This window comes from Dama dama, chromosome 1 (assembly GCF_033118175.1).
Source record: "Dama dama isolate Ldn47 chromosome 1, ASM3311817v1, whole genome shotgun sequence".
Taxonomy (NCBI): Eukaryota; Metazoa; Chordata; class Mammalia; order Artiodactyla; family Cervidae; genus Dama; species Dama dama.
In genome coordinates this window covers 56,829,465-56,852,700 of record NC_083681.1, presented here as the reverse complement: position 1 = coordinate 56,852,700, position 23,236 = coordinate 56,829,465, and the positions used below count along the sequence as shown (strand labels likewise).

The window sequence follows — 23,236 nt, the reverse complement described above, 5'->3', positions numbered from 1 at the left end:
AAGAGAATGTTTATCTTGTGGATGGTTCTTGATACTTATGTCCTTAGGGCTTCTCTGCCTGGACATTGCTTAGAAATAACCTTGAAATACTGTGCATTTTTAACAGCCAAGTTAAATTACTCAATTCCAAATAGAGAGAAAATGAGAATGATGTGTTAGAATAGCCTATGCCTATCCCTGGGGGTTGGGCGGGTGGGCGGTGTTTGCCATGGTAGGAACTGCCCCTCCTTTCTCTTATTTCAACTGATAAGAAGCTTTCTCTGGGGTCAACTTGTTCATGGGAGTCAGCAAAAGCTGTCCATTGAGAGGAAAAGATGGGCCATGTTGTTTTGCCAGAGCAGGCTGATTAAAGTGGTAACAATGAGATTAGAACAATTTGGAATATACTCATAATTTTTTTGGGAGGGTGGAGGGTGTAAAACACATTATTGGTCTTTCTTGATTCTATTAGCTACCCAATAATTTTTTGTTGGTTTATTTTTTCAATAAGCCTGATGGTGGTGTTTGGTGGTAGTGGTTTAGTTGCTAAGTTGTATCTGACTCTGCGACCCCATGGACTGTAGCCCACCAAGCTCTTCTGTCCATGGGATTTTTCAGGCAAGAATACTAGAGTAGGTTGCCATTTCCTTCTCAAGGGGATCTTCCCAACCCAGGGATCGAACCTGGGTCTCCTGCATTGCGGGCGGATTCTTTACCGACTTAGCCACCAGGCAGTAAATCTTCAGGAACTCGTTATCTATGGAAGACTTGGACATGGAAGGTGACCATTAAAACACAATCTGTCGTAAAGTAACTATAATAAAAATTGATAAAAATAAATAAATAAAAGCAGTAAGATAGTGAAGATAAGCCACCTACAACAGTATGGATTAGACAGACTCAAAGGTGACAAACCAAACAAAAGTACACAATTTGTTGGATGCTATGGTTGAAGTACATTGAAGATACTGTGGAAATATCAGATCTTCTGATCCCTCATTAATGCTCCTTCTATGATGCCAGTTATTCTTTTAAACACATGAAGTTCCCCATGTCTGTCCCTCATGCCTCAGCTATTTCTTCTAAAATCAAACAGAGCTGGTTTTTATGGGCCCAGCATGCTTGTGCTGTACCACTCTGCTCTCTAACAAGAGTTGGATTTATATGAAAGAACTTCTGTTCAAGAGGAGATCTGCTTGACTTTTGAATATTGGATTTTATGGTTTTTTGCTTTGCCACTCCTATTTGCCCTTCGCATTTACAGTCTCCAGATTGTAATATTTGATACCCATCATAAAGGCCTGTGAAAAGAAGGTGATAAATGTCATAAATACTGCTTATTGGCTACATGGATAGAAAAGTCATTTGGCTTCCCATAAAGAGAAAAGTTTCCTGGGCAAAGTATCAGTGTTAAAGAGAAAAATGATAAATCACTATCTCCTCTTTCCAAACCTTACACCTAAGTGGAATATACCTAGAATCTTAAAAAATACTGAAAACAACTTTATTTAGCCCCAAATGAAAACTGTAAGTCCATAGAGCATTAGAGGTAGATGAGATTTTCACATTGACTTTAGGATATCCCATCACTATAGGTTCTTATTATTGGATAGAAAGATCATCTAAACTATGGCTGAGAAGTTCTCATATCTTGGGCACTGTAATAATCTGGCTAAGGGCAAATTTTTCTTTCCTGTATAGACTGCTAGATGGATTAGCTGTGGTCTACATGGTCATGTACTACAATGTGTGATGTCTTTATTACAAAGGGTTAAGTAATTTATTGATGAGCCTTGTTATAATACTTAAAAGAAAAATTTCATGTCTTATTGAGAGAAAATCAGCCTGGAGAGATAGTATGGTCCAGACTGCAGTGTTGTCAAGTAGAACTTTCTGAGATGCTGGAACTATTTTCTTTCTGTACCATCCAGTACTGTAGCTGCTAACAATATGTGGGTATTGAGACCTGGCATATCGATAGTGGAACTGAGGGACTGAGTTTTTTCCTTCATTTAATTTAAACTGACTTAAACTTTGATTTGGGCTTCCTAGGTGGCACAGTGGTAAAGTATCCGCCTGCCAATGCAGGAGACACAAGAGACACGCGTTTGATGCCTGGGTTGGGAAGATCTCCTAGAGTAGGAAATCTCAACCCACTCCAGTATTCTTGCCTGGAAGATTCTATGGACAGAGGATACTGGTGGGCTACAGTCCATGGACTAGCAAAGAGATGCAACTGAGCAAACACACACAAATTTTAATTTAAATAGCCACATGTAATTGATACTATATGAACTAGGACATGAATAGAATAAAAAACTTGGAGCTAAAGAGACTTGGACTTGAGTCATCATATTGCCCCTTACCAGCTTGTTTCTTTGTCTTTTATCTGATCTTCCATCCCTAATAAAATAACCATACTAATATTTGCCTTGAAGGTCATATGTTAACCATGCAATGAGTTTATGCAAGGAGTCTAGTATAGTGCATAGCACATAGTAGACTAAGAAAATACATAATATAACAATTGGTATTTGCTGAATACTTTCTAGAGTCAGCTTCAATCCAAGGTGCTCTCCATACATTATTTTTGAAAATCCATAATAAATATACATAGGAATACTGTGATTGTTTCAGTATTCCCACGCTACAGAGAAGGGAACAGAGAGCTGAGTCTAGCAGCTAATGATTTGCAGAGCTAGTTAAGCAATTTCAGGTGACTAATTCCAAAGTCTGTAATTTTAGCAACTACGCAGAAAATAAACATTTGATGCCTTGAAATACTGTTGTCACATGTATTTTTAAATCCTGTGTCTGAATGTTCACAGCTTACTCTATCCCTTACACAGAAAATCTCCTTTCTGGATGAAAAGTAAAGCAGGGCAAGTTACAATTAGGAACACTTCGTCTGGACATGTTCAAGCATGAGTGTTTAAAGATAAACCTTGGCTCCCAGTCAGGACTTTCAATGCAGAAAAAACTTTACAGCTAGGTTTCACGGCACAACTCTACAACAACATTGCTATTCACTGCTTTTGTGAAATGAACCAAGGCTTAAAAATCAGCTAGCTTCTTTTCAAAAAATTTATGCCAATACAAGTCAGTGATCCATGCCAGTAGTTTTACTTAAGGCCATTATCACTTTCCAGAGAGTTTTGGTGACTGCATAGCAGGGAAATGTAATAAATAGAGATGGAAAAAAACACTTTCACAAGATGTAAATGTTTTAAAAACTTTTGTATTCTGAACACTTTGTGGATTCAAGAAGGACTGCTTAGGGTACACACTATATACATCGAAATATATTTATAGCATATTTTAATGAATTTTTGTTTCTACATGAGTCGTTTTCCTGTTATAGAGTAACACACACATGCTGTCAAACACATACAAACACAATATCCAATATTCTCATCTAACTCATAGAGAATGAATTATATTCTTTCAATAAATATGTTATTCTTTACATGTGGAATGTTAACCATATTCACATAAAGACTAAAGATAAAGCAAGGCTGTTAATATAAACATCAATCTGTACTATAAATAATTTCACATTCATAGGATTTTACTATCAGGGATTGGTCACAGTACCTTTCAAGTTCTACAAAGTTTATAGTGTTCCAACTATAGCTCATATTTTGGTGGGCCTAGACAGCCGCTTTGCAAAAATCAGTGACCGAGGGCCACAGTCCATCATAGAATCTGTGTCCTAATATGAGCCACTGATAGACTCAGTAATGCCAAGTGTAATTTTCAAGGAAAACATTGTGACTAACCAGTTTCCAAATTCATCATAACATCCTCAATATAAAATATTCTAGTTTTCCAAGAGAAATAAACTTCATCTTAATAAATCCAACCAGTAGGATCATTCTATGATCTATGTGTAGATCCTATGATATCTGAACAGAAACTCTGATGCTGAAAAGGTAATTTGGAAGCATTTTCCCAATCTCCCCCAACCACGAAACCTCACCACCAAAGACCATATGAAAACACACTGGCCTAGAAGAAATCATTTGTCAGGTGAATACATTGAAAGTAAACTTAAATTTCACACTTGGGTCTGGATACATAAACAGTATGGAAAATGACGGAATATTTAAGGCATGAACCACCCTTTCTAATTTAACTTATGGCCTTACTAATAAATACTTCCTTGAACATGTGCTTCACACATCATAAAATTTATGCACAGGCTACATGCTGGCTTTCAAGGAACCATTTGTACAAGGCTTGCTTTTCAGGGTTAAACCTCACATTCCTGAATCCTGACTTGTATTTCAAAAAAGGAAAAGACACAAAGAAGCTCTTCAGTTGAAGATTCATGAATGCGGTATGCAGGGTTACAGTGTGTTATTTCATGAATCTAGGACCTTCTGTTCACCTGTACGGAACTGTGCCTGAAACAACTGTCTGAAACAGCTCATCTCATGTGCTGAGGATCAACTGATGGCTTACTATCTTTTCCTGTAGATATCTTGCAGGGGCCCAGCCATAAACCAAATCTGACCCCCAGGAGAGGAAAGGCACCTGAGTGGAAATAGGGCTTTGATTCTCTTTTCTGTACTAAGGACTTGCTGCCCTCTTTGGAAAGGGCATCCTTGTCTCTTGTCTAGTGAACTCAATCTGCCTTTCAAGATCTTGGTCATTTGTCCTCTTTTAGATTGAAATCTTCCAGAAGCTGACCCTAAGATGAGGATTTGAATGCAAGCAACTTACTAAGGTGAGAGTTGGACCATGAAGTGCCAAAGAACTGATGCTTTTGAACTGTGGTGCTGGAGAAGATTCTTGAAAGTCCCTTGGACAGCAAGGAGATCAAACCAGTCAATCCTAAAGGAAATCAGTCCTGAATATTCATTGGAAGGACTGATGCTGAAGCTCTAATACTTTGGCCACCTGATGCAAAGAGCTGACTCATTAGAAAAGACCCTGATGCTGGGAAAAATTGAGGGCTAGAGGAAAAGGGGGCAACAGAGGATGAGATGGTTGGATGGCATCATGAACTCAATGGACATGAGTTTGAGCAACCTCTGGGAGATGGTGAAGGATAGAGAAGCCTGGCGTTCTTCAGTCCATGGGGTTGCAAACAGTCAGACACGACTGAGCAAATAAACAACAATTTACTAAGGAGGTCTCCCTGGAGGCACCAATAGGAGATGGGGAAGTAAAACAGGGAAGCAGGCCTCTGGATGGGTTTTTTGTTTTTTTTTTTACTTTTTATTTTATATTGGAGTATAGCCAAATAACAGTGTTGTGACAGTTTCAGGTGAACAGGTGAGGGTTTTGCAGCCGGGACTCAGCACTGCTGGACCTCATGGCAATGCTGTAGACTATACTTCAGATTCAGAGTTATCCTACCCAGAGGCAAGGAAGCGGAGATGCACAGGCTACCCATACCCACCGCTTATTGGTTGAGAGCTGTTTCTGGGGATTCATTCCTGGGTCTCTTGGCCTTCCCTGTGTGTTGGTCAAGCAGGCTCCCTTAGGCAGAGAGGACCCTCCAGGAGCATGGCAGGCTTGTGATAGGAAGCTGTTGGCATGTACGAGAAGAGCGCTGAGGAGCACTGATGCGGCCGTGACAGCTTCTGCAAGGCCCTCCTTTGGGGTCTGCAAGACTGGGCTAGGATGGCTGTTTTCTGTGGTGCCCAGCACCATACACAGCTCAGTCCCAGTGCTCACCACAGTGTGCTGAAAGGATCTTTCACTTACTCTGTACGTGTTTGTTGAAAGCCTTGGCTATGTGAAAGAGAATGTGTTAGTGCATAAAAATAGATGTGATCGCTGCCCTTGGGAGGGAAAAGGTGAATAAATAAGGAAGCAAAGACATAAATACATAAAACTAAACACTGTAGCGAGTGCTATGAGCATAACAAATGGGGTATATTGACAAAAAAATCACTGGAAGTGGGATGGAGACCCTACTTAGACATGGCAGATAAGAAAGGTCTAACTGAAAAGATGCTGTTTAAGCTGCATCCTGAGGGGTGAGAGAAGTCAGTCATGCAAAGGGCAGAGAAAGTGTCCAAATAGGAAAGACAATAGGAAGAGGGGTGATCTCTTAGCTTATCAGAGGAACTCAAAGTCACCGAGGCTAGGACACCCTAGACAGACGTGGGTGTCGCAGATGAAGTATAAAAGTAAGCAAGGGTGGGCTAGGTGGGTCCTCATCTCTCTCTCTCTCTCTCACTAGACTGCAAGCTCCTTGCAAACTACAGGGATCCTGTCATTTATCTTTATTTCCTCCTGGCTGTTGCCCCTAACTCTTTCTCCTGCTGGTGTAAAGCGCAGGGCTGACACTCAATAGATTTTCAAAAGACTACTATGTTCTGTATCCTAAATAAAATATTTGCTTATTTCCTAATGATGAAGCAACCCAAAAGAAGACAGTATCTGAGCACCCTTTAGCGTTTTAAAAGATAGATAAATCCATAAAACCTTTCCTGTAGGTGATGATCTCGCCAAACTTGAAAAGTCTCCTTGAGAATGTATAAACAAGTTTATAAGTTGCTTGAAAGAAGAGAAACACATTTTTGTTCTGGACTATTAGGTACCTGGTATATTATATATGTTCAGCCCTATGAAAAGAGTGACCACACAGTTGGAAAAAAAGAAAACACAGGAAATTATGAAAGAGCACTAAAGGACAGTGTGATAAACATTTACAAAAACAGAAGCTAACACACTAGGCACTTTCTAAGCACTTTACATGGAGTGACGCATGTAATCCTCACAACAACCCCATAATAGAGGTTCTAGTACTGTTCCCATTTTATAGATGAGACAGGCATCAGTATCTTAGGTAAGTGATGCAATATTACACAGCTGATGTTAAGTTAGAGCTGGGTTACTACACGAAGAACTGGACTCCGGATATTCAGAAAAAAATTTGTTGAAGGATAACAAGCACTGAAGGATGTCAGGAAGGAAGATTAATATCTCAGACTTCCTTCGAGTTGGCAGTGCAAACTGAAAATTCAATTTTACCCTCTGTCATTATTTTAGCTAACCCCTTTGACATCCTTGAAAAAGTTGTAGAACACCCTCTTGATGGCTTTTAATTGCACAGCACATGTCTCCCGATGGAGCAATCCACTCTGGTTCTAGTCAGCTCCAAATGACACAATCTTTTTCTTTATACAGCGTCACATCTATCTCTGTCACCTTCTTTGAGGTGCTAATTCAGTGCTCCAGAATCACACAGAATATGGCAGTCTTGGAGAAGGTATAAAGACAGTTACTGAACTGAGTTTTTCTTTCTAAGGCTAAATAAATATCCCCTTCCTCACCCATATTTTTTATGTTTTATGGCTCCCAAGCCCCATACCATCCTCTCTGCTCTCCTCTGGTTGATGCTTTCAGGTTTGCTGATGCCCTATAACAGCCTGGGTGTCTCAAATCAGGCATAATACTATAGGTGTGCTCTGGCCATACCTACACAGTGGGCTCGCTACTACATTTTTATTCATGCAGCCTAAATCTGATTAACCTTGTTTGGGCAGTCTCAAGTCTGTTGACTCAGTTTAACTTTTCAGTTAGCCAAAACATGTAAGAATTGCCCCTCAGCCAAGTCCTCATTTCCAAAGCTAGTTCACTGAGAATGTACTAAGTACTTATGTAGAAATGAGATGCAGGTCCAATTGGATAGGGACTTAGTGTCAAAAGTTTGAGGGTGACAGATCTGGATTCAAGTCAGAATTTTGACACTTTCTGTCTGCATAACCTTCAGAAAGTGATATCTTCTCTCAGTTCAATTTCTTTACCTGGAAAATACAGGGTGGAAATAACCTGCAGGATTGCAGGGAAATTTAAATGAGATGGTATCTTGAAAGAACTTGACATAGCACACCTAACTGCACTTGAACCAGAGCAGCTGAATGTGGCTGGATGAAAACATACCATGATGACCAATTTTATTGCATACTCCTTAATCTATAGTTAACTCTATCCCATACTCCCTTAGCTGACTGTTTATCATGTTCTCTATCCTCAGTCTTCCCACACTTCCTCCTTCTACTCATGCTTTGCTTACAGCTTTGCTTCCTGTTTCAGTAAAAATTAGAAGGACTCAGAAGAGACTTCCATTCACCCCCATCACCACATCGAACAACCTGCCTGTATCTGTGTTCTTATCGTCTCTTGATGTGGTATAAATAAGTTCATAAATTTTGTGATCTCATTCTCTACCAAAAGCAAATTCCTTAAGGACAGAATCTTTTTCTGTTTTGTTCATCACTGTATCCCCAGCACGGAGAACAGCGCGTGGTACAATTCTATAATGCATGGAAGATATTCGAAAAATGATACCTGTTATTAATATTAGTTTTTTCTCTTGATTCCAATTTTCTAGTGGGGCAGACAGTCAAATACACAGACATTGGCCTTTGAGTGCAATAATGGCAATGGCACAGAGAAAGCATGTGTGCGAGCTTAGTTGCTTTAGTCGTGTCTGACTCTTTGTGACCTTATGGACTGTAGCCCATCAGGCTCCTCTGTCCGCGGGATTCTCCAGCCAAGAATACTGGAGTGGGTTGCCATGCTCTCCTCCAGGGGATCTTTCTCACCTAGGGATTGAACTCGCGTCTCCTGCATTGTGGGTGGACTCTTTACCACTGAGCCACCAGGGAAGCCCAGCGTGGAAAGAGAAGCTGGCACAAATTGCTACAAGCACACAGAAGAGGAGAAGGATGACAAAGGAATCTAATAAAGCAGATGCTTTTCAGTAAGATCTTGGCTCCATTACTTCTTCATCTCTTTTGTTTTGGACTAATTAATTTTATCAACGTCATTTTCCTCATGTGTAGAAGGTTGTAAAAATGTTGCCTTTGTAAAGTTGTTGGTAGGATTAAATACAGCAATACATATTAAGCACTGAGCTCAGTGCCTAGCAATGCTTAAATATATGAAGAAGGAAGATTAGCAAAGGAGTAGGGCAAAAGAAGGGAGAAAGAGGGTATATGTTGCTAATTCAGACAGAGGGTTGGTGTAGGAGATAGTGAGATGCTAATAGATTCTGTATTGTTTTAGCAATAGGGCTAGAAGATTTTCTTGGCATGTTGGGTGTGTGGTATAAGAGATAATGAAGAGTTTAGATTTGTATTAATTTAATTGGAGGCTAATTACTTTACAATATTGTGGTGTTTTTGTCATACATCAACATGAATCAGCCATGGGTGTACATGTGTCCTCCCATCCTGAGCCCTGCTCCCACTTCCCTCCCCACCCCATCCCTTTGGGCTGCCCCAGAGAAGAGCACCGACTTTGAGTGCCTTGCTTTGTGCATTGAACTTGCACTGGGCATCTGTTTTACATATGGTAATATACATATTTCAATGCTATTCTCTCAAGTCATCCCACCCTCACCTTCTCCCATATAGTCCAAAAGTCTGTTCTTTATATCTGTGTCTCTTTTGCTCTCTTGCATATAGGGTCGTCATTACCATCTTTCTAAATTCCGTATATATGCATTAATATACTGTATTGGTGTTTCTCTTTCTGACTTACTTCACTCTGCATAATAGGCTCCAGTTTTATCCACCTCATTAGAACTGACTCAAATGCGTTCTTTTTTACAGCTGAGTAATACTGCATTGTATATATGTATCACAACGTTCTTATCCATTCATCAGCCGATGAACGATGGTTGCTTCCATGTCCTAGCTATTGTAAACAGTGCTGCAATGAACACTGGGGTACGTGTGACTCTTTTAATTCTGGTTTCCTCAGTGTATATGCCCAGCAGTGGGATTGCTAGGTCATACAGCAGTTCTATTTACAGTTTTTAAGGAATCTCCACATTTATCCACAGAGCAGTGTACTAGTTTACATTCCCACCAACAGCATAAGAGGGCTTCCTTTTCTCTACACCCTCTCCAGCATTTATTGCTTGTAGACTTTTTGATGGCTGCCATCCTGACTGGTGTAAGATGGTACCTCATTGTGGTTTTGATTTGCATTTCTCTGATAATGAGTGATGTTGAGCATCTTTTCATGTGTTTGTTAGCCATTTGTATCTCTTCTTTGGAGAAATGTCTGTTTAGTTCTTTGACCCACTTTTTCACTGGGTCATTTATTTTTCTGGTATTAAGCTGCATGAGCTGCTTGTATATTTTGGAGATTAATTATTTGTCAGTTGTTTCATTTGCTATTATTTTCTCACATTCTGAAGGCTGCCTTTTCATCTGGCTTATAGTTTTCTTCCTTGTGCAAAAGCTTTTAAGTTTAATTAGGTCCCATTTGTTTCTTTTTGTTTTTATTTCCATTACCCTGGGAGGTGGGTCATAGAGGATCTTGCTGTGATTTATGTCAGAGAGTGTTCTGCCTATGTTTTCCTCTAAGAGTTTTATAGTTTCTGGTCTTACATTTAGACCTTTAATCCATTTTGCATTTGTTTTTGTGTATGGTGTTATAAAGTGTTTTTGTTTCATTCTTTTACAGGTGGCCGACCAGTTTTCCCAGCACCACTTGTTAAAGAGACTGTGTTTTCTCCATTGTATATTTTTGCATCATTTGTCAAAGATAAGATGTCCATAGGTGTGTGGATTTATCTCTGGGCTTCCTATTTTGTTTCATTGATCTATATTTCTGTCTTTGTGCCTGTACCATACTGTCTTGATGATTGCAGCTTTGTAGTATATTCTGAAGTCAGGCAGGTTGATTCCTCTAGTTCCATTCTTCTTTCTGAAGATTGCTTTGGCTATTTATTTGAGCTTCCTTTTTTTGTGCTTCCATACAAATTATGAAATTATTTGTTCTAGTTCTGTGAAAAATACCATTGGTAGCTTGATAGGAATTACGTTGAATTATAGATTGCTTTGGGTAGTATACTCATTTTCACTGTATTGATTCTTCCAATACACAAACATGGTATATTTCTCCATCTATTTGTGTCATCTTTGATTTCTTTCATAGGCATTTTATAGTTTTATATATATATAGGTCTTTTGTTTCTTTAGGTAAATTTATTCCTGAGTATTTTATTCTTTTCATTGCAATGGTGAATGGGATTTTTCCTTAATTCATCTTTCTGTTTTCTGTTAGCACATAGGAATGCAAGAGCTTTCTGTGTATTAATTTTATATTCTACAACTTTACTATATTCATTGATTAGCTCTAGTAAATTTCTGGTGGTGTCTTTAGGGTTTTCTATGTAAAGGATCATGTCATCTGCAAACAGAATTTTACTTCTTCTTTTCCAATCTGTATTTCTTTTCTTTCTTTTTCTTCTCTGATACTGTGGCTAGGACTTACAACACTATGTTGAATAGTAGTGGTTGACCCTGCTGCCTGACAGATGGAGTTGCCATCAACCAAGACAGGAAAGACTGTCTGTGAAGCAGGATTAGCTAAGACCATTTACTCCCATCAGAGGATTCATCTTCCCTCTGATCTTCCTCCTTTTTTCTTATCGCTCCAAGTAAATCACTTTATAACCTCCCCTGTTTTGTCCATAATGATTATGATTAATCAATCTATTTTGGGCTAGACACTTCTGTTCCTGTGTGCATGCATGCTTAATCATGTCCAACTCTTTGCGACCCCATGGACTGTAACCCACCAGGCTTCTCTGTCCATGGAATTTTCCAGGCATGAATTCTGGAGTAGGTTCCCATTTTCTGTTCCAGGACATCTTCCTGACCCAGGGATTGAACCCACATCTTCTGTGTCTCCTGCATTGGCAGGCAGGTTCTTTACTACTGGTACCACTGGGGAAGCCCAGACTCTTCCATCATGCCTGTTTGAAGTCAGAGCTTAGACACTCTGCTTCCTCATTTATGAGCACATGGTTCTCTTCAGATACCTTCCCCCATGTTCCTTATTAATATTATCTGTTTTCATATGGTCATGAGACTGTATCTAATTTGGGTCTGGAATTTTTTTTTTTTCATCCAAGTATTGAGGTTTATACATGAAAAATATCTGCTGAGTGTTGGTGTCTTCATTGGTAATGATCCTTAACTAACCAGTAGATAACCCATCACTTTTCCCCAAGTTTGCTGATCATCCTAGCTTCAGCAAACATTTTTACAGGCCTGATTGAAATTAGGGTCAAAGTTGACCAGTCTTTACATGCCTTCCTTAGTTTTATTTAAAGAAAACTATCTGTTAGGTAGAAAAAATTTAGCCCAGACTTCAAATCAATGTCTGAGTGAGTAAAATCCTTTTCATGGCAATAATTCCTTCTGAGTCACTCTCAAGTGTTTAATTGGGATTATAATATGATTATTCTTCAAGTAAGGGGAACTCATGAATAAGATGTGATCATGACACTGTTTCTCTCTCTCCTTTGTCCTTACTCAGATGTTCTTTATTATGCCTCTGCTATGTCCTTGGCTCTTTATGTAGGAGAAGAAGGGGAGGGAAAGGACCTAACAGGATTTGAGTAGCCACAGTATGCTAGGCACTGAGCTAAGCACAGCACTTAGTTTTTTCCACTTATTCTTCACATCCCACAGCTGAGAGGCATCGCCTCTTTTACATATGGAAAAAGTGAGAGTCAGATCACTTATGACACAAGTCAGGTTCACAGAGCAGAAAGTCAAAGCCCCTCTGCTGATTCCAAAGCTGTTCTCCTTTTGTAACACTGTGCTGTTTTACAGGGGAAGCATGTTCTTGGCATATCACCCTCTTTCACTTCCTCTCCTAACAAATTCTAACAAAATTCTTTTGGAAAAATGTATATGCTTCCATTGTTATATCACAGCCTTGCATTTTAGTGTTACCAGTGAAATTATGTCCATTTTCTGGACTTGCTTGCTTTCTGATCTGTATTTTGTAGTTTGTCTTTGTTGTTGTTGTTTAGTGGCTAAGTCTTATCTGACTCTTCTGTGACCCCATGGATGGTAGCCCATCAGGCTCCTCTGTCCATTGGATTCTCCAGGCAAGAATACTGGAGTAGGTTGCCATTTCCATCTTCAGGGGATCTTCCAGACCCAAGGACTGAACCCATATCTCCTGCATTGGCAGGTGGGTTCTTTACCACTGAGCCAGTTTGTCTCAGGGATAAATATAAATGAGTAAATGATTGGGGAAACAAGCAGAATTTGGACAAAAGTAAGAATCCACATGCTTGTGGAGGGGGCTCTAGACTGCGGGATGATTAGAAAGTCCCAGGGAAGACTTTGGACTGTATTGTGCTGCAGAGAATCACCAGGGCTGGGGGAGGGAAGATAATGATGGGCATCCAGAGGATAACCCAGCAGGGTTGTGCAAGCTGGGGGTGAACACAGAGGCCATGTTATTTCAGTAACTCAAGTATGAGATAACAAAAGACTTTGACTAAGTGGTTAGCAAGAAGGACAACTTATACAATATTTTCCACCTATAGCTTTTTGAATGTCAGTCTTCTCTGGGCAAACAGGCAATGAACATGGAAGCTTGATAGCTGATGGGAAAAAAAAATAGGATTGTACTCTTTTTTTTCTTTTTCTGTAAACTGATATACTATTTAAGAAGGTCAAGAAGCCTCTCAAGGCTGTTCTCTATAGTTATCAATATTTACAGCTGCTTTCAAGGGAACCTTCTGAAGATGAAGTGAGGTCGTAAGTAAAGTGAGGCGTCATTTTTCACTTAGTGTGGTGCTATTCAAGGCTGTAAGCAGGTCCCATCTCCATTGTGCAGATAAAGATTTGGGAACAAGAAAGGTTAAGAAAATTGCTCAGGGTCACAGATCTAGCAAGACTTAGGTTCTAGAGTACTTTTAATTCAGTGCTATACTGTTCTTTTGATTCAAAGCAAAGTTACAGATTGGGAAAAATACAGAATTTTGAGCAAAAGGTTAAAATTAGAGAAATTGTTGAATGGAATGGAGACTAAAAATTATTTAACTAATTTGCTCAGCTAGAAAGTAAGGAAATCAATAGAATGGGTGAACAGCAACATCAAAATTCTTTTCAAAATCTTTTTTTTTTTCTTATGGGGATAGAAAAATTTAAGAAGAAATTAAAACTAATTTTTTTCCATGGACATATTGAACATTTGGAACTGGAATCTTAAAGGAATTTAAGTACGATGAAGATATCTACTACTCCAAACTATGTTTGTTCCACTGTGTTCTGCCATCTTGAAGAACAAAGTAGAACCAGAAGTGAGAAGTAATAGTTTTTTAATCAGAATCAGTTGTCCCCCGCCTCCTTTTTTCTCCTGGTTGGTGAATCTCCTAATGTGTAGGCACCAGCAGAAATGACATTAAATTTATAACTTATGTGCCTATATGTAGGTTTGGTAAAAGTGAAGTCAGCATACAAAGCAATTCAACTTTACTTCTTGAAATTGCCACACTTTGGAATTTTCTTAATTTATAAATTCTAAATTTGCAGTCCAATTGCCAATGTTACAAAACTTATTCCCATGCTGCAAGAAAAAGTAAGTCTTGTTTGTGAGAAATGGAAGTTTTTCACTCATTGGAGAAAGCCCACTCTACTTTTTCCCTGTTTGAAAAAAAAAAGGAAATGAAAGAAATAAATTTACTTTAGTGTAACTCTAGATAATTACTTTTCTAAGAATAAAGAAGTTAATATATTTTCCTTAACTTTCAATGTGGTAGGTATACTGAAAAATTATGAAAAGGGAATAGACTATAATAATTCTTCCTTAAAATAGATTTACTTTAGGTTCTCAAAAATAGCCTCAAACTTTTTTAAGGCTTTTAAAGATATCAACTTTTTGAAGACACGAGCTTTTCGAAGTCCTATTTTGCACTAACATTGGATGATGATATGATAGTTTTATCTCATAAAGTTGTTAAATAATAAAAATGATTTTAAAAATATAATTAATGTTTCTTACCTAAAAATTTTTTAAAAAGTAATAGATGTAGTACATAGGACTTTTCCCCCTGTATTTCTGTAATGTGTCCAGCTACAAAACAGACTTTATCTTTAATACTTTAATACATATCTCTGAGTATATGATTATGAGTTTTCTAGCTGGAAGTGTGGTTGGAGATGAGAAAATGCAAAAGAAAAAGGATCTGACCTAGAGTTTACAAGTAGAACCACAAACTAGGCAGATGGCTGTGGGAACAACCTCCGGCCTGGGGGCTTCTGTTGGGTACACAACACTGCAGGATGCTTCTCAGGCTATCAGTCTCCCATCTTGGACTCACTGACTTATAGTCCACAAGGGATGTTAGACCCTTCAGATATTATGCCCTCCTTTATCAAGTGCAATGCAGATACTGAGTTTGATAACAGATGATACGTGATTCAGAAAAGAACAGGACATATTGAAAGTCATCACTATGGCACAGAGAAAAAGGCAGCAAAGTATGCGTTTGTAAACTTACAAGCATTTAAGATACCTGTATTCATTTCATCAAAGCCCCAAACATATTTCTCTGAAACTTGATAGGTTCATTTCATATATGGCAGGCAAAATAGAGACTTTCTTCTTAAACATACAAAGACTTTGGACCATTCTCCCACCTGTGCATCACTGTGGGCCTGAGTGATCTCAGGAAGGGACTTTTACTAGGTCTTTCTTGGGAAGGCGATATAAATGGCAATGTGACATGGTGGCTTGATTGCTCTGATGCAGCTGTTTTAACAGAGCTCTTCTGAAGCCATTCTGACTGGTAGCTCCTATACAGTTGGAACATTCTAAGATAGCTTGGAAAAAAAACCTCCCAGTCCTTTTTATAATTACCAAGTAATAAGTGAAGCAGATATCTTCACTCCATCCCTGACTTGCACTGCTAATTCCCACCTCTGGGGGTTTAAGAATGGATGAAGGATGGGGCAACACTTAGGGACATGGGTAAACTATTATGTGGGAATAGGGCATATTTATTGTGTACATTACTTGTTCATTTTTTAAAAAGATAATAATTTTTGCTTTGGGGGCAAATTTCTATAAAAATAAGCTGTGTACCAAACCAACTCTATTCTTTGCACTATAATAAAAATCTTCATCTTCAAGAACACATATGGCCCTCTATTAGAAAGAGGGAGTTCTGTTTTTTGGTTTTTTTTTTCACCACATGCAAGATCACCACAGAGATCTTAGAGAGCCCTTAGAGCTACTTGAGAGTTTTCAGTTCCTCTTGTGGCATATTCCTTTTGAAACAAAGAAGGGAGTCATAGCTATGGACCAAAGGGTTGTAATCTGATAAAGTACATAGGTGAAGGCTTGCTCTGATAGAAGAGGGACATATGGAAATGAAGGGAAATATTCTTTTCTGACTGTACAATGTACTTAGTTTCTGGATTGCTGACAAAACTGAGCAGATTGCTTCTATGGAACAAAGATTTTCTTCAAATTAGCACCTTTTAAATCTCAATTTGTGGTAACAAATAATACTGATGTTAGAGACTAATACACAAACATTTCAGTACTAATTCAAGGAGATAGCTAGGAAAACAAGCATTCATTCTGCCACCACGTGTTAATAAAAAGAACAGATATTTAGGTTTGTATACAAAAGATCACATTATGCATTGATTCTTTTCTATTTTATTCCTATCAGTTTTATTATGGGAATTTTGCATCTTAAAGTTAGTCACCAAAAATGAGTGTGTAATTATGCCAATTTCTCATGAAAGCTAAAAAGCAATTTCATAAAAATTGTTCGTATTTCCAATGTTTTATTAAAATCTTCAATTCTGTCCATCTATTTGGAAGCATTCACATGCTAGGCTTGGTTTTAAATGGGTAAAGATTAGAGGGCAAGAACCTCCTGTCCTCCAGGTTAATATCTGTTTCTCTTGAGTACAAATACTATCCCTGTGCTCTCTGCTACTTCCCTAATTTAAGTTCTTAATGTTTCTTACAGGATGATTTCTAGATCATGCTATGGTTACCCTGCTCCTGAGCATTCCCCACACCAATCCATCCAGTCCAGATGACCATGACCAAGAGTTTTCTACATCACAGATCTGATCTCTTCACCCTCTTTAATAAGATAAATACAAACCAAGAACCAAAGGGGTACACTGGAGGAGGGAAGGGTAGAATGCATTAAGAACAAAAGGAAGCTAAGGAGACATTCACAACCTCATAGGCACTTGAGAAATTATATTCATTTCGTAAAAATCATCCTAAATGTAAATGCATCCTAAAAAATGAAAATGTAAAATGCATCCTAAAAAAATAGATAAAACAATCTTCTTCTTAAATTTATAAATAATCATTTCTCTGGCCTTATAAGAAGAGAATCAGCCTGAAAAACTAACAGAAGGAAAAATACTTGACCTTGGTGCTAAGCAAACTTCCTTGCCTTCGGGTTTAGGACTGAGCCTCTTAGTAGGGCACTTAAGCCACTTCTTTGTTGCCTAGCAATTGTAACTTCATCTATATTAAACTAATTGCAGTTTCCTAAACCTACCCTGCTGTATTATACTTCTTTGCTCTTTTCTCTGTTGAGAACTTCCTTACTTTCTATCTTTGTCTAACAAATGGGTTCTTCAAAACCCAGTTCAAATATTAGGTCTTATTTGAGTCGCATTTTCTTGTCTCTTCAGAGTCCTTGTGCATTCTAATAAACCTTCTATGCATGTCTTCATGAACTTAAAATAATGTACTATACTTGTTTGTCTCCATGGCTGGTGTCCCCTCCTAGGTGGGATAAATCCTCTAGGGCAGAATCCATGTTTTTCTAAAAAAAATTTTAATTGGAATATAATTGCTTTATAATATTGTACTAGTTTCTCCTGTAAAACAATGTGAATCAGCTCTAAGTATGTATGTATGTATGTATGTATATATATATATATATATATATATATATATGTATATGTATATATATCTTCTCTCCCTCTTGGGCCTCCCTCCCAACCCTCTAAGTCATCACAGGGCATCTAGTTGAGCTCTCTTTGCTATACAACAGCTTCCCACTAGCTATCTATTTTACACATGGTAGTGTATATATGTCAATGCTACTCTTGCAATTCATCCCACTCTCCACTTCCCCACTGAGTCCACAAGTCCATTCTCTATGTCTGTGTCTCTATTGTTGCTCAGTTGTGTTTGACTCTTTTGTGACCCCATGGACTGCAGCACCCCAGGCTTCCCTGTCCTTCACCATCTCCTGGAGATTACTCAAACTCATGTCCATTGAGTTGGTGGCGCCTTCCAAAATCTCACCCTCTGTCATCACCTTGTCTTCCTGCCTTCAATGTTTCCCGGCATCAGGGTCTTTTCTAATCAGTCAGCTCTTCACATCAGGTGGCCAAAGTCTCTATTGCTGTCCTGCAATATGTCTTTCTAAAACTTGGTATTTCCTTACAGTTTTCAGCACAAGATAGGTGCAATTGAATAGAAATGTATGAGAGAATGATTGTTATCCATGTTTTCCAGCTGTGACTGTCCCATGACAAGAGCTTTTTCTGGCGGATGGTCTTTGCATTTCTAAGTGCAACATCTAATGCCAAGGGAAGATTAAGGAAAAGTAATCTGCATCTTGATACCAGATTTTAAAAGTCTTTTTTCACTCTAAGGAAAGAGCAGCAGAGAAAACACTGCCACTGAGGACTAAAAACAAACCTCTTTCACAAGTGTAACTGAGTTTGTTTACTTGTTCTGAGTATGAATGTTTGAAAATACACAATGGCAGGGAAATAAGGTGTCAAATTCTACAGGCAAAAAGCCACAGAAGCAATACTTCAAAAATGGTCCATTAATTTCTTCTTTTACCTACCAACCACACAGCTTGAGAATATATTTTAAAAATCTGATCTTGTTTTAAACTATTAAAATAGTTTCCATTGTCTAAATAACAGCCAATTCTCCTTATATTATTCCTGTTTGCAGCCTGTCCATGTGACCTGTTTTTTCCACTGTTGAACTGAAAGTAGTATCATTTTCATCCTGCTACTGCCTGATAGTACTGAGAAATGCAAGCTATAAAACTGCGCTTGTCAAGAAATATTAATGGAGGGGGTGGCCGTATACTTTTACAATGCTTAAGCTCTAATAATAAAAAGTTGGCTTTTATTCCCTGAGATCATCAAAAGAACTTGAAGGAAATGAAAGTAAAATCCAACGGGATTACAAAATTAAGGCAGAGTTAAGGAAAAATATTTTCAGTACCAGAAGAAATCTAAAATAAATAAAAAAAATAATATACTTGTGATATTGCTATTTGACCCAGACAGTTTCCATTCAGTTATGTAATTGGAGACTCTTTGAAGAATCTAGCCATGAACTCACTGGGGGAAGGCAGGAAAAACATCTTTCCTTGGATATCCATCTGGATTCCACCAGCTAGCTTGACTAGATAAAGAGGAAAATGGGTTTCTGATGGTTTAGACAGAAAGCACTAGAGCAAAACTTTGTCAAATGTCAGAATGGTAAGATCAAGGGATGGAGGCCTATCCTTGAACAGGAAGGGAACCACATCATACCCTATCGATAACCATGGGACAAGGTGAAGCTGTAGGGTTCAAGTGGGCAGATTAGTAATCTCTCCATACCTAGGACACTGTTGTAAGTCTAGCACTGAAAACCATGCAGAGTCACTATAACATGTTTGAGAACTTCAGATTTGAAAGCAATAAGGTAAAAATATGTATCTTGGTATATGACCCAGAATCCCCAGAAGAGATGTGTTACAAAATCCAATAAGGCTGATCAGTTGCCCAAAGGGACAGTGGTCCAATATATCTGGCTAACAGTGGAAAAGGATGTTCAATGAAACTTACCTTGTTAGTGTATTTGTGCAAGTCAAGATTCTAGTAAATACATAAGAATCAGCATGTTCTCAAAAGTTGCCTTTGACCACATCATCTTATGACACAAATCTTCAAAATACATAGAGAATAAAGTTGTAATGGCTTCCCAGGTGACTCAGTGGTAAAGAACCCACCCGCCAGGGCAGGAGCCTCAGGAGATGCGGGTTCAATCCCTGGCTCAAGAGGATCCCCTGGAGCAAGAAATGGTAACCCACTCCAGTATTCTTGCTGGGATAATCTCAGGGACAGAGGAGACTGGTGGGCTACAGCCCGTGGGATTGCAAAGAGATGGGCATGACTGAGCATGCACAAAGTGTTACTACTTCCCACTTCTCCCCAGCCCTTCTGATTGAGCTGTATTATTATATATCTCTGAAAAGTCATATTTAAAAAATAACTTTCTATCTTATCCAGTACTTATTTTGTATCTCAGATCAAGATTAAAATCTTCTTTATAGAGAACAGATTCATAGTTGCTAAAAGGGAGAGGGGATCGGAGGAAGGATAGAGTAGGAGTTTGTGGTTAGCAAATACAAACTATTATATGTAGAAGAGATAAACAAAAAGGCCTACTGTATAGCACAGGGAACTATATCAACATCCTGTGATAAACCATAATTGGAAAGAATATAATAAAATGTATTTATATGTATAACTGAATCACTTTGCTGTAGAGCAGAAATTAACACATGTTGTAAATCAACTATACTTCAATAAAAAAGAAAAAAGGCTGAAAGGAAGGTTTTTTTTTTTGAAGGAATGAAGCCTTCCTTTTTGACTGTATCTGTCTAGTGGAGATTTTCTGAATATTTCTGTGGTCACAGATTCCCTTGAGACTCATATGAACTCTCCCCAAGCAATTTGCTCTGCACAAGCCTGACACACACACTCACATGCACATTCAATGCTGTGTATACTATTTCATGAGGTTCATGGATCACATAATTTTATCTGTGAATGCCAGTTTAGAAATTTCTGCCTTGTTGATCCTGTGTTTTTCTGGCCTCAGATAAAACTTTTAAGGACAAGTGTGCCGTTGATTCATCCTGCTTCTTTGCAGGAACACTTATGGAGTGTCTGTGGAGTGAAAGTTTTTGTGTTAGATAGTAAGGATACAAATTTGCTAAATTTCTTTTCTTTTGAGGTGGAAAATTCCAAGTTCTAGAATGTCTAGAACTGCTCTATGTTTCTTTCCATTTCTACTTTAATGATCTGTGTGGTAAATCATTAAACATTCCACATAAATTACAATAATATTTTAACCAGGGTACAAGGGTTTTAATTTGTTTCTGAGCAATTTTTTTTTTTACCATATGAGGTTTAAAGGTTAAAATCTGAAAACCATAGCAAGGTTACCTGGCAAAAACAATTCTTTCTGGAGTCTTTCTCTGGCCTGCTGTGAAAAGCATCTTTTCTTCAGCCAATCAGCTTTATATTCACTGTAGTGGTCATTTGGCCACATGATATGAACCTTATAACACAGAAAGCAAATATCACATAAACATATATTATGCTTCTATGTACTTTGGTTCTCTACTATTGCTGTTTCTGAAAGTTATTTAAGGTTATCAGAGAATCAAATTAGCTCTTGCTTTTTTACCTTCTGTTTTTTAACTTATAGACTCAAAAGCATAGAATAAACTTTTGACAAAAAAAAGAAACTGAAAGCCAAGGAGATACAACTGAGGTCTGAAGCCCCTTAAATATCACCCAAGAAACAAAACCTGGCTAGATCTGAAGTTCTTGTTTTATATTCTTAAAACTTGTGGTCCCTGAACTTCCTGTGATGATTTGAGGTCAGAGATCAATTAAGATTCCTGCCAAGAATATCAGAAATAGTAACGATGATGATGAGGTAGATAACAATAGTAGGAATAACACAATTTTGAGTGCATACTACACAATGAGCACTATAAATATAACTCACTTAGTCCTCATACAACTTGTGGGAGAAGCTATAACTAATATTCACATTTTCAGGTGAGGCAAGTAAGAGGAAATAACATGGTTAAAATCCCACAGCTAGCAAGCAGTGAACCCTGGCAGTAAAGTCCTTGATTTGAGACAAAGACAGAAGTGGGGGTGGATGACCTTGCTGGTCATACTTCCTCTTCTGATAGCCATCCTAGCAAATTTGGAAAGGAGAAACAGGCTGGGGCCATGTCTGCTTTGTGGTTTTGAGAGCTGAGCTGTCAGGAATCCTATATGAAGTCTTATACGTCTACTCACGAATTTGACTAAAAATATTAATCAATACAAGCTTTTGAGTGTTCACTGTATGCCAGCCACATGCTAAGTAACATTTTACCCATATTATCTCACTCAATCTTCACATCATCTCTAGGAACAAATCTTGTTAGTATCCTTCATTTCTAGATGACAGTAAACTGAGGTAGGGAGCATTCCTTGTATTAGAGAAATAGTTTGATTGTACCTTCAAGGCTGCCACTCACTGAAGGAATAATGAGCAACTTTGTATATTTTATTAAAGATAATAGCAGTAGGAATAAAAATAGTAATAATAATAGCAGAAGCTTTCATTTGGTGAGCATGCTGACTTGGCACCAGGCATTATGCAATCACGTTTTCTATACATGACTCAGTGTTAAAGAATCTGCCTGCCAATGCAGGAGACACAAGAGATGTGGATTTGATCCCTTGGTCGGAAAGATACCCTGGAGTAGGAAATGGCAACCTACTCCAGTATTCTTGCCTAGAAAATTCCATGGACAGAGGAGCCTTGTGGGCTATAGTTCATGGGATTGCCAAGACATGACTAATTGAACACATTCCTGACTCTGATATATAATATATACATACATTAAATAAAATATAATTCATTATTTGAATTATTTGAGTCTAGACCTTTTATTTAAGTTGAGAAGTCAGGGAGAGATAATTTGGAGATAGTTACCTTTTTCCTGTCAAACATCAAGTCTTTGATCCCAATGTACACATCAAGAGCTTCAATAAGAAGTTTCCGAGCTTTTGCTGAATCAAGATAGCAGTCAGGACACTGACAGTTGTCCCGGAGCCACACAGCTGGGTAGATAGAGTCTGTACCATCCTGCCAGATGATTCGCATCAAGTGAGCTCCATCCAGCACTTCTGCCTTTTGGATGACGCAGTCCATGTTTCTGGTCCTTGGGGGTAAACCTTGTCAGCTACCTGCTATGACAAATCAGTGTTAAAAGGACTCTCAGGAGGATTGGGGCCGAACTTGACTTCTAACAATTCAAATGGACTCTGGCTTCTGCTATTTGCTTGGGTTTGCGGTTTCACTTATCAGTGCTGGGACCTTTGTTCTGATGAGAGTATTTCATGAGCTGTAAACAGAAACACAGTGACTAAAAGTAAACAAGATAAATGCTCTGTCATGATCCAGACAGAAAGAATTCCTTGTTTTCTCATAGCACTTTTAAATAATAATTTCAGAACCAATGACACAGGCACTTTTAAGCTTGCATAAAAGCTCTGGATTTTTTTAAGGGAGGAAAATACCCCACAAATTGAAAGTGTAACTGTCACACCTGTGCTATTTTAACTGATGCCCAAATTCACTGGATCCAGCCAAACCAGGAACCTTC

General features: G+C 38.3%; 1 protein-coding gene across 1 annotated transcript in view; it reads right to left on the bottom strand.

Moving 5' to 3' along the window:
- The window catches only part of BBOX1 (gamma-butyrobetaine hydroxylase 1), a 59,432-nt gene extending 36,531 nt beyond the window's left edge, over positions 1-22,901 (bottom strand). Inside the window, exons 1-2 of the mRNA XM_061151014.1 lie at positions 22,564-22,901; positions 21,006-21,120 (exon numbers count right to left, since the gene is read on the bottom strand). Of these exons, the coding sequence (XP_061006997.1) occupies positions 21,006-21,120; positions 22,564-22,782 (334 nt within the window). The 5' untranslated portion in view covers positions 22,783-22,901. The remainder of the gene's footprint in view (positions 1-21,005; positions 21,121-22,563) is intronic.
- Between the last annotated feature and the right edge of the window lie 335 nt (positions 22,902-23,236).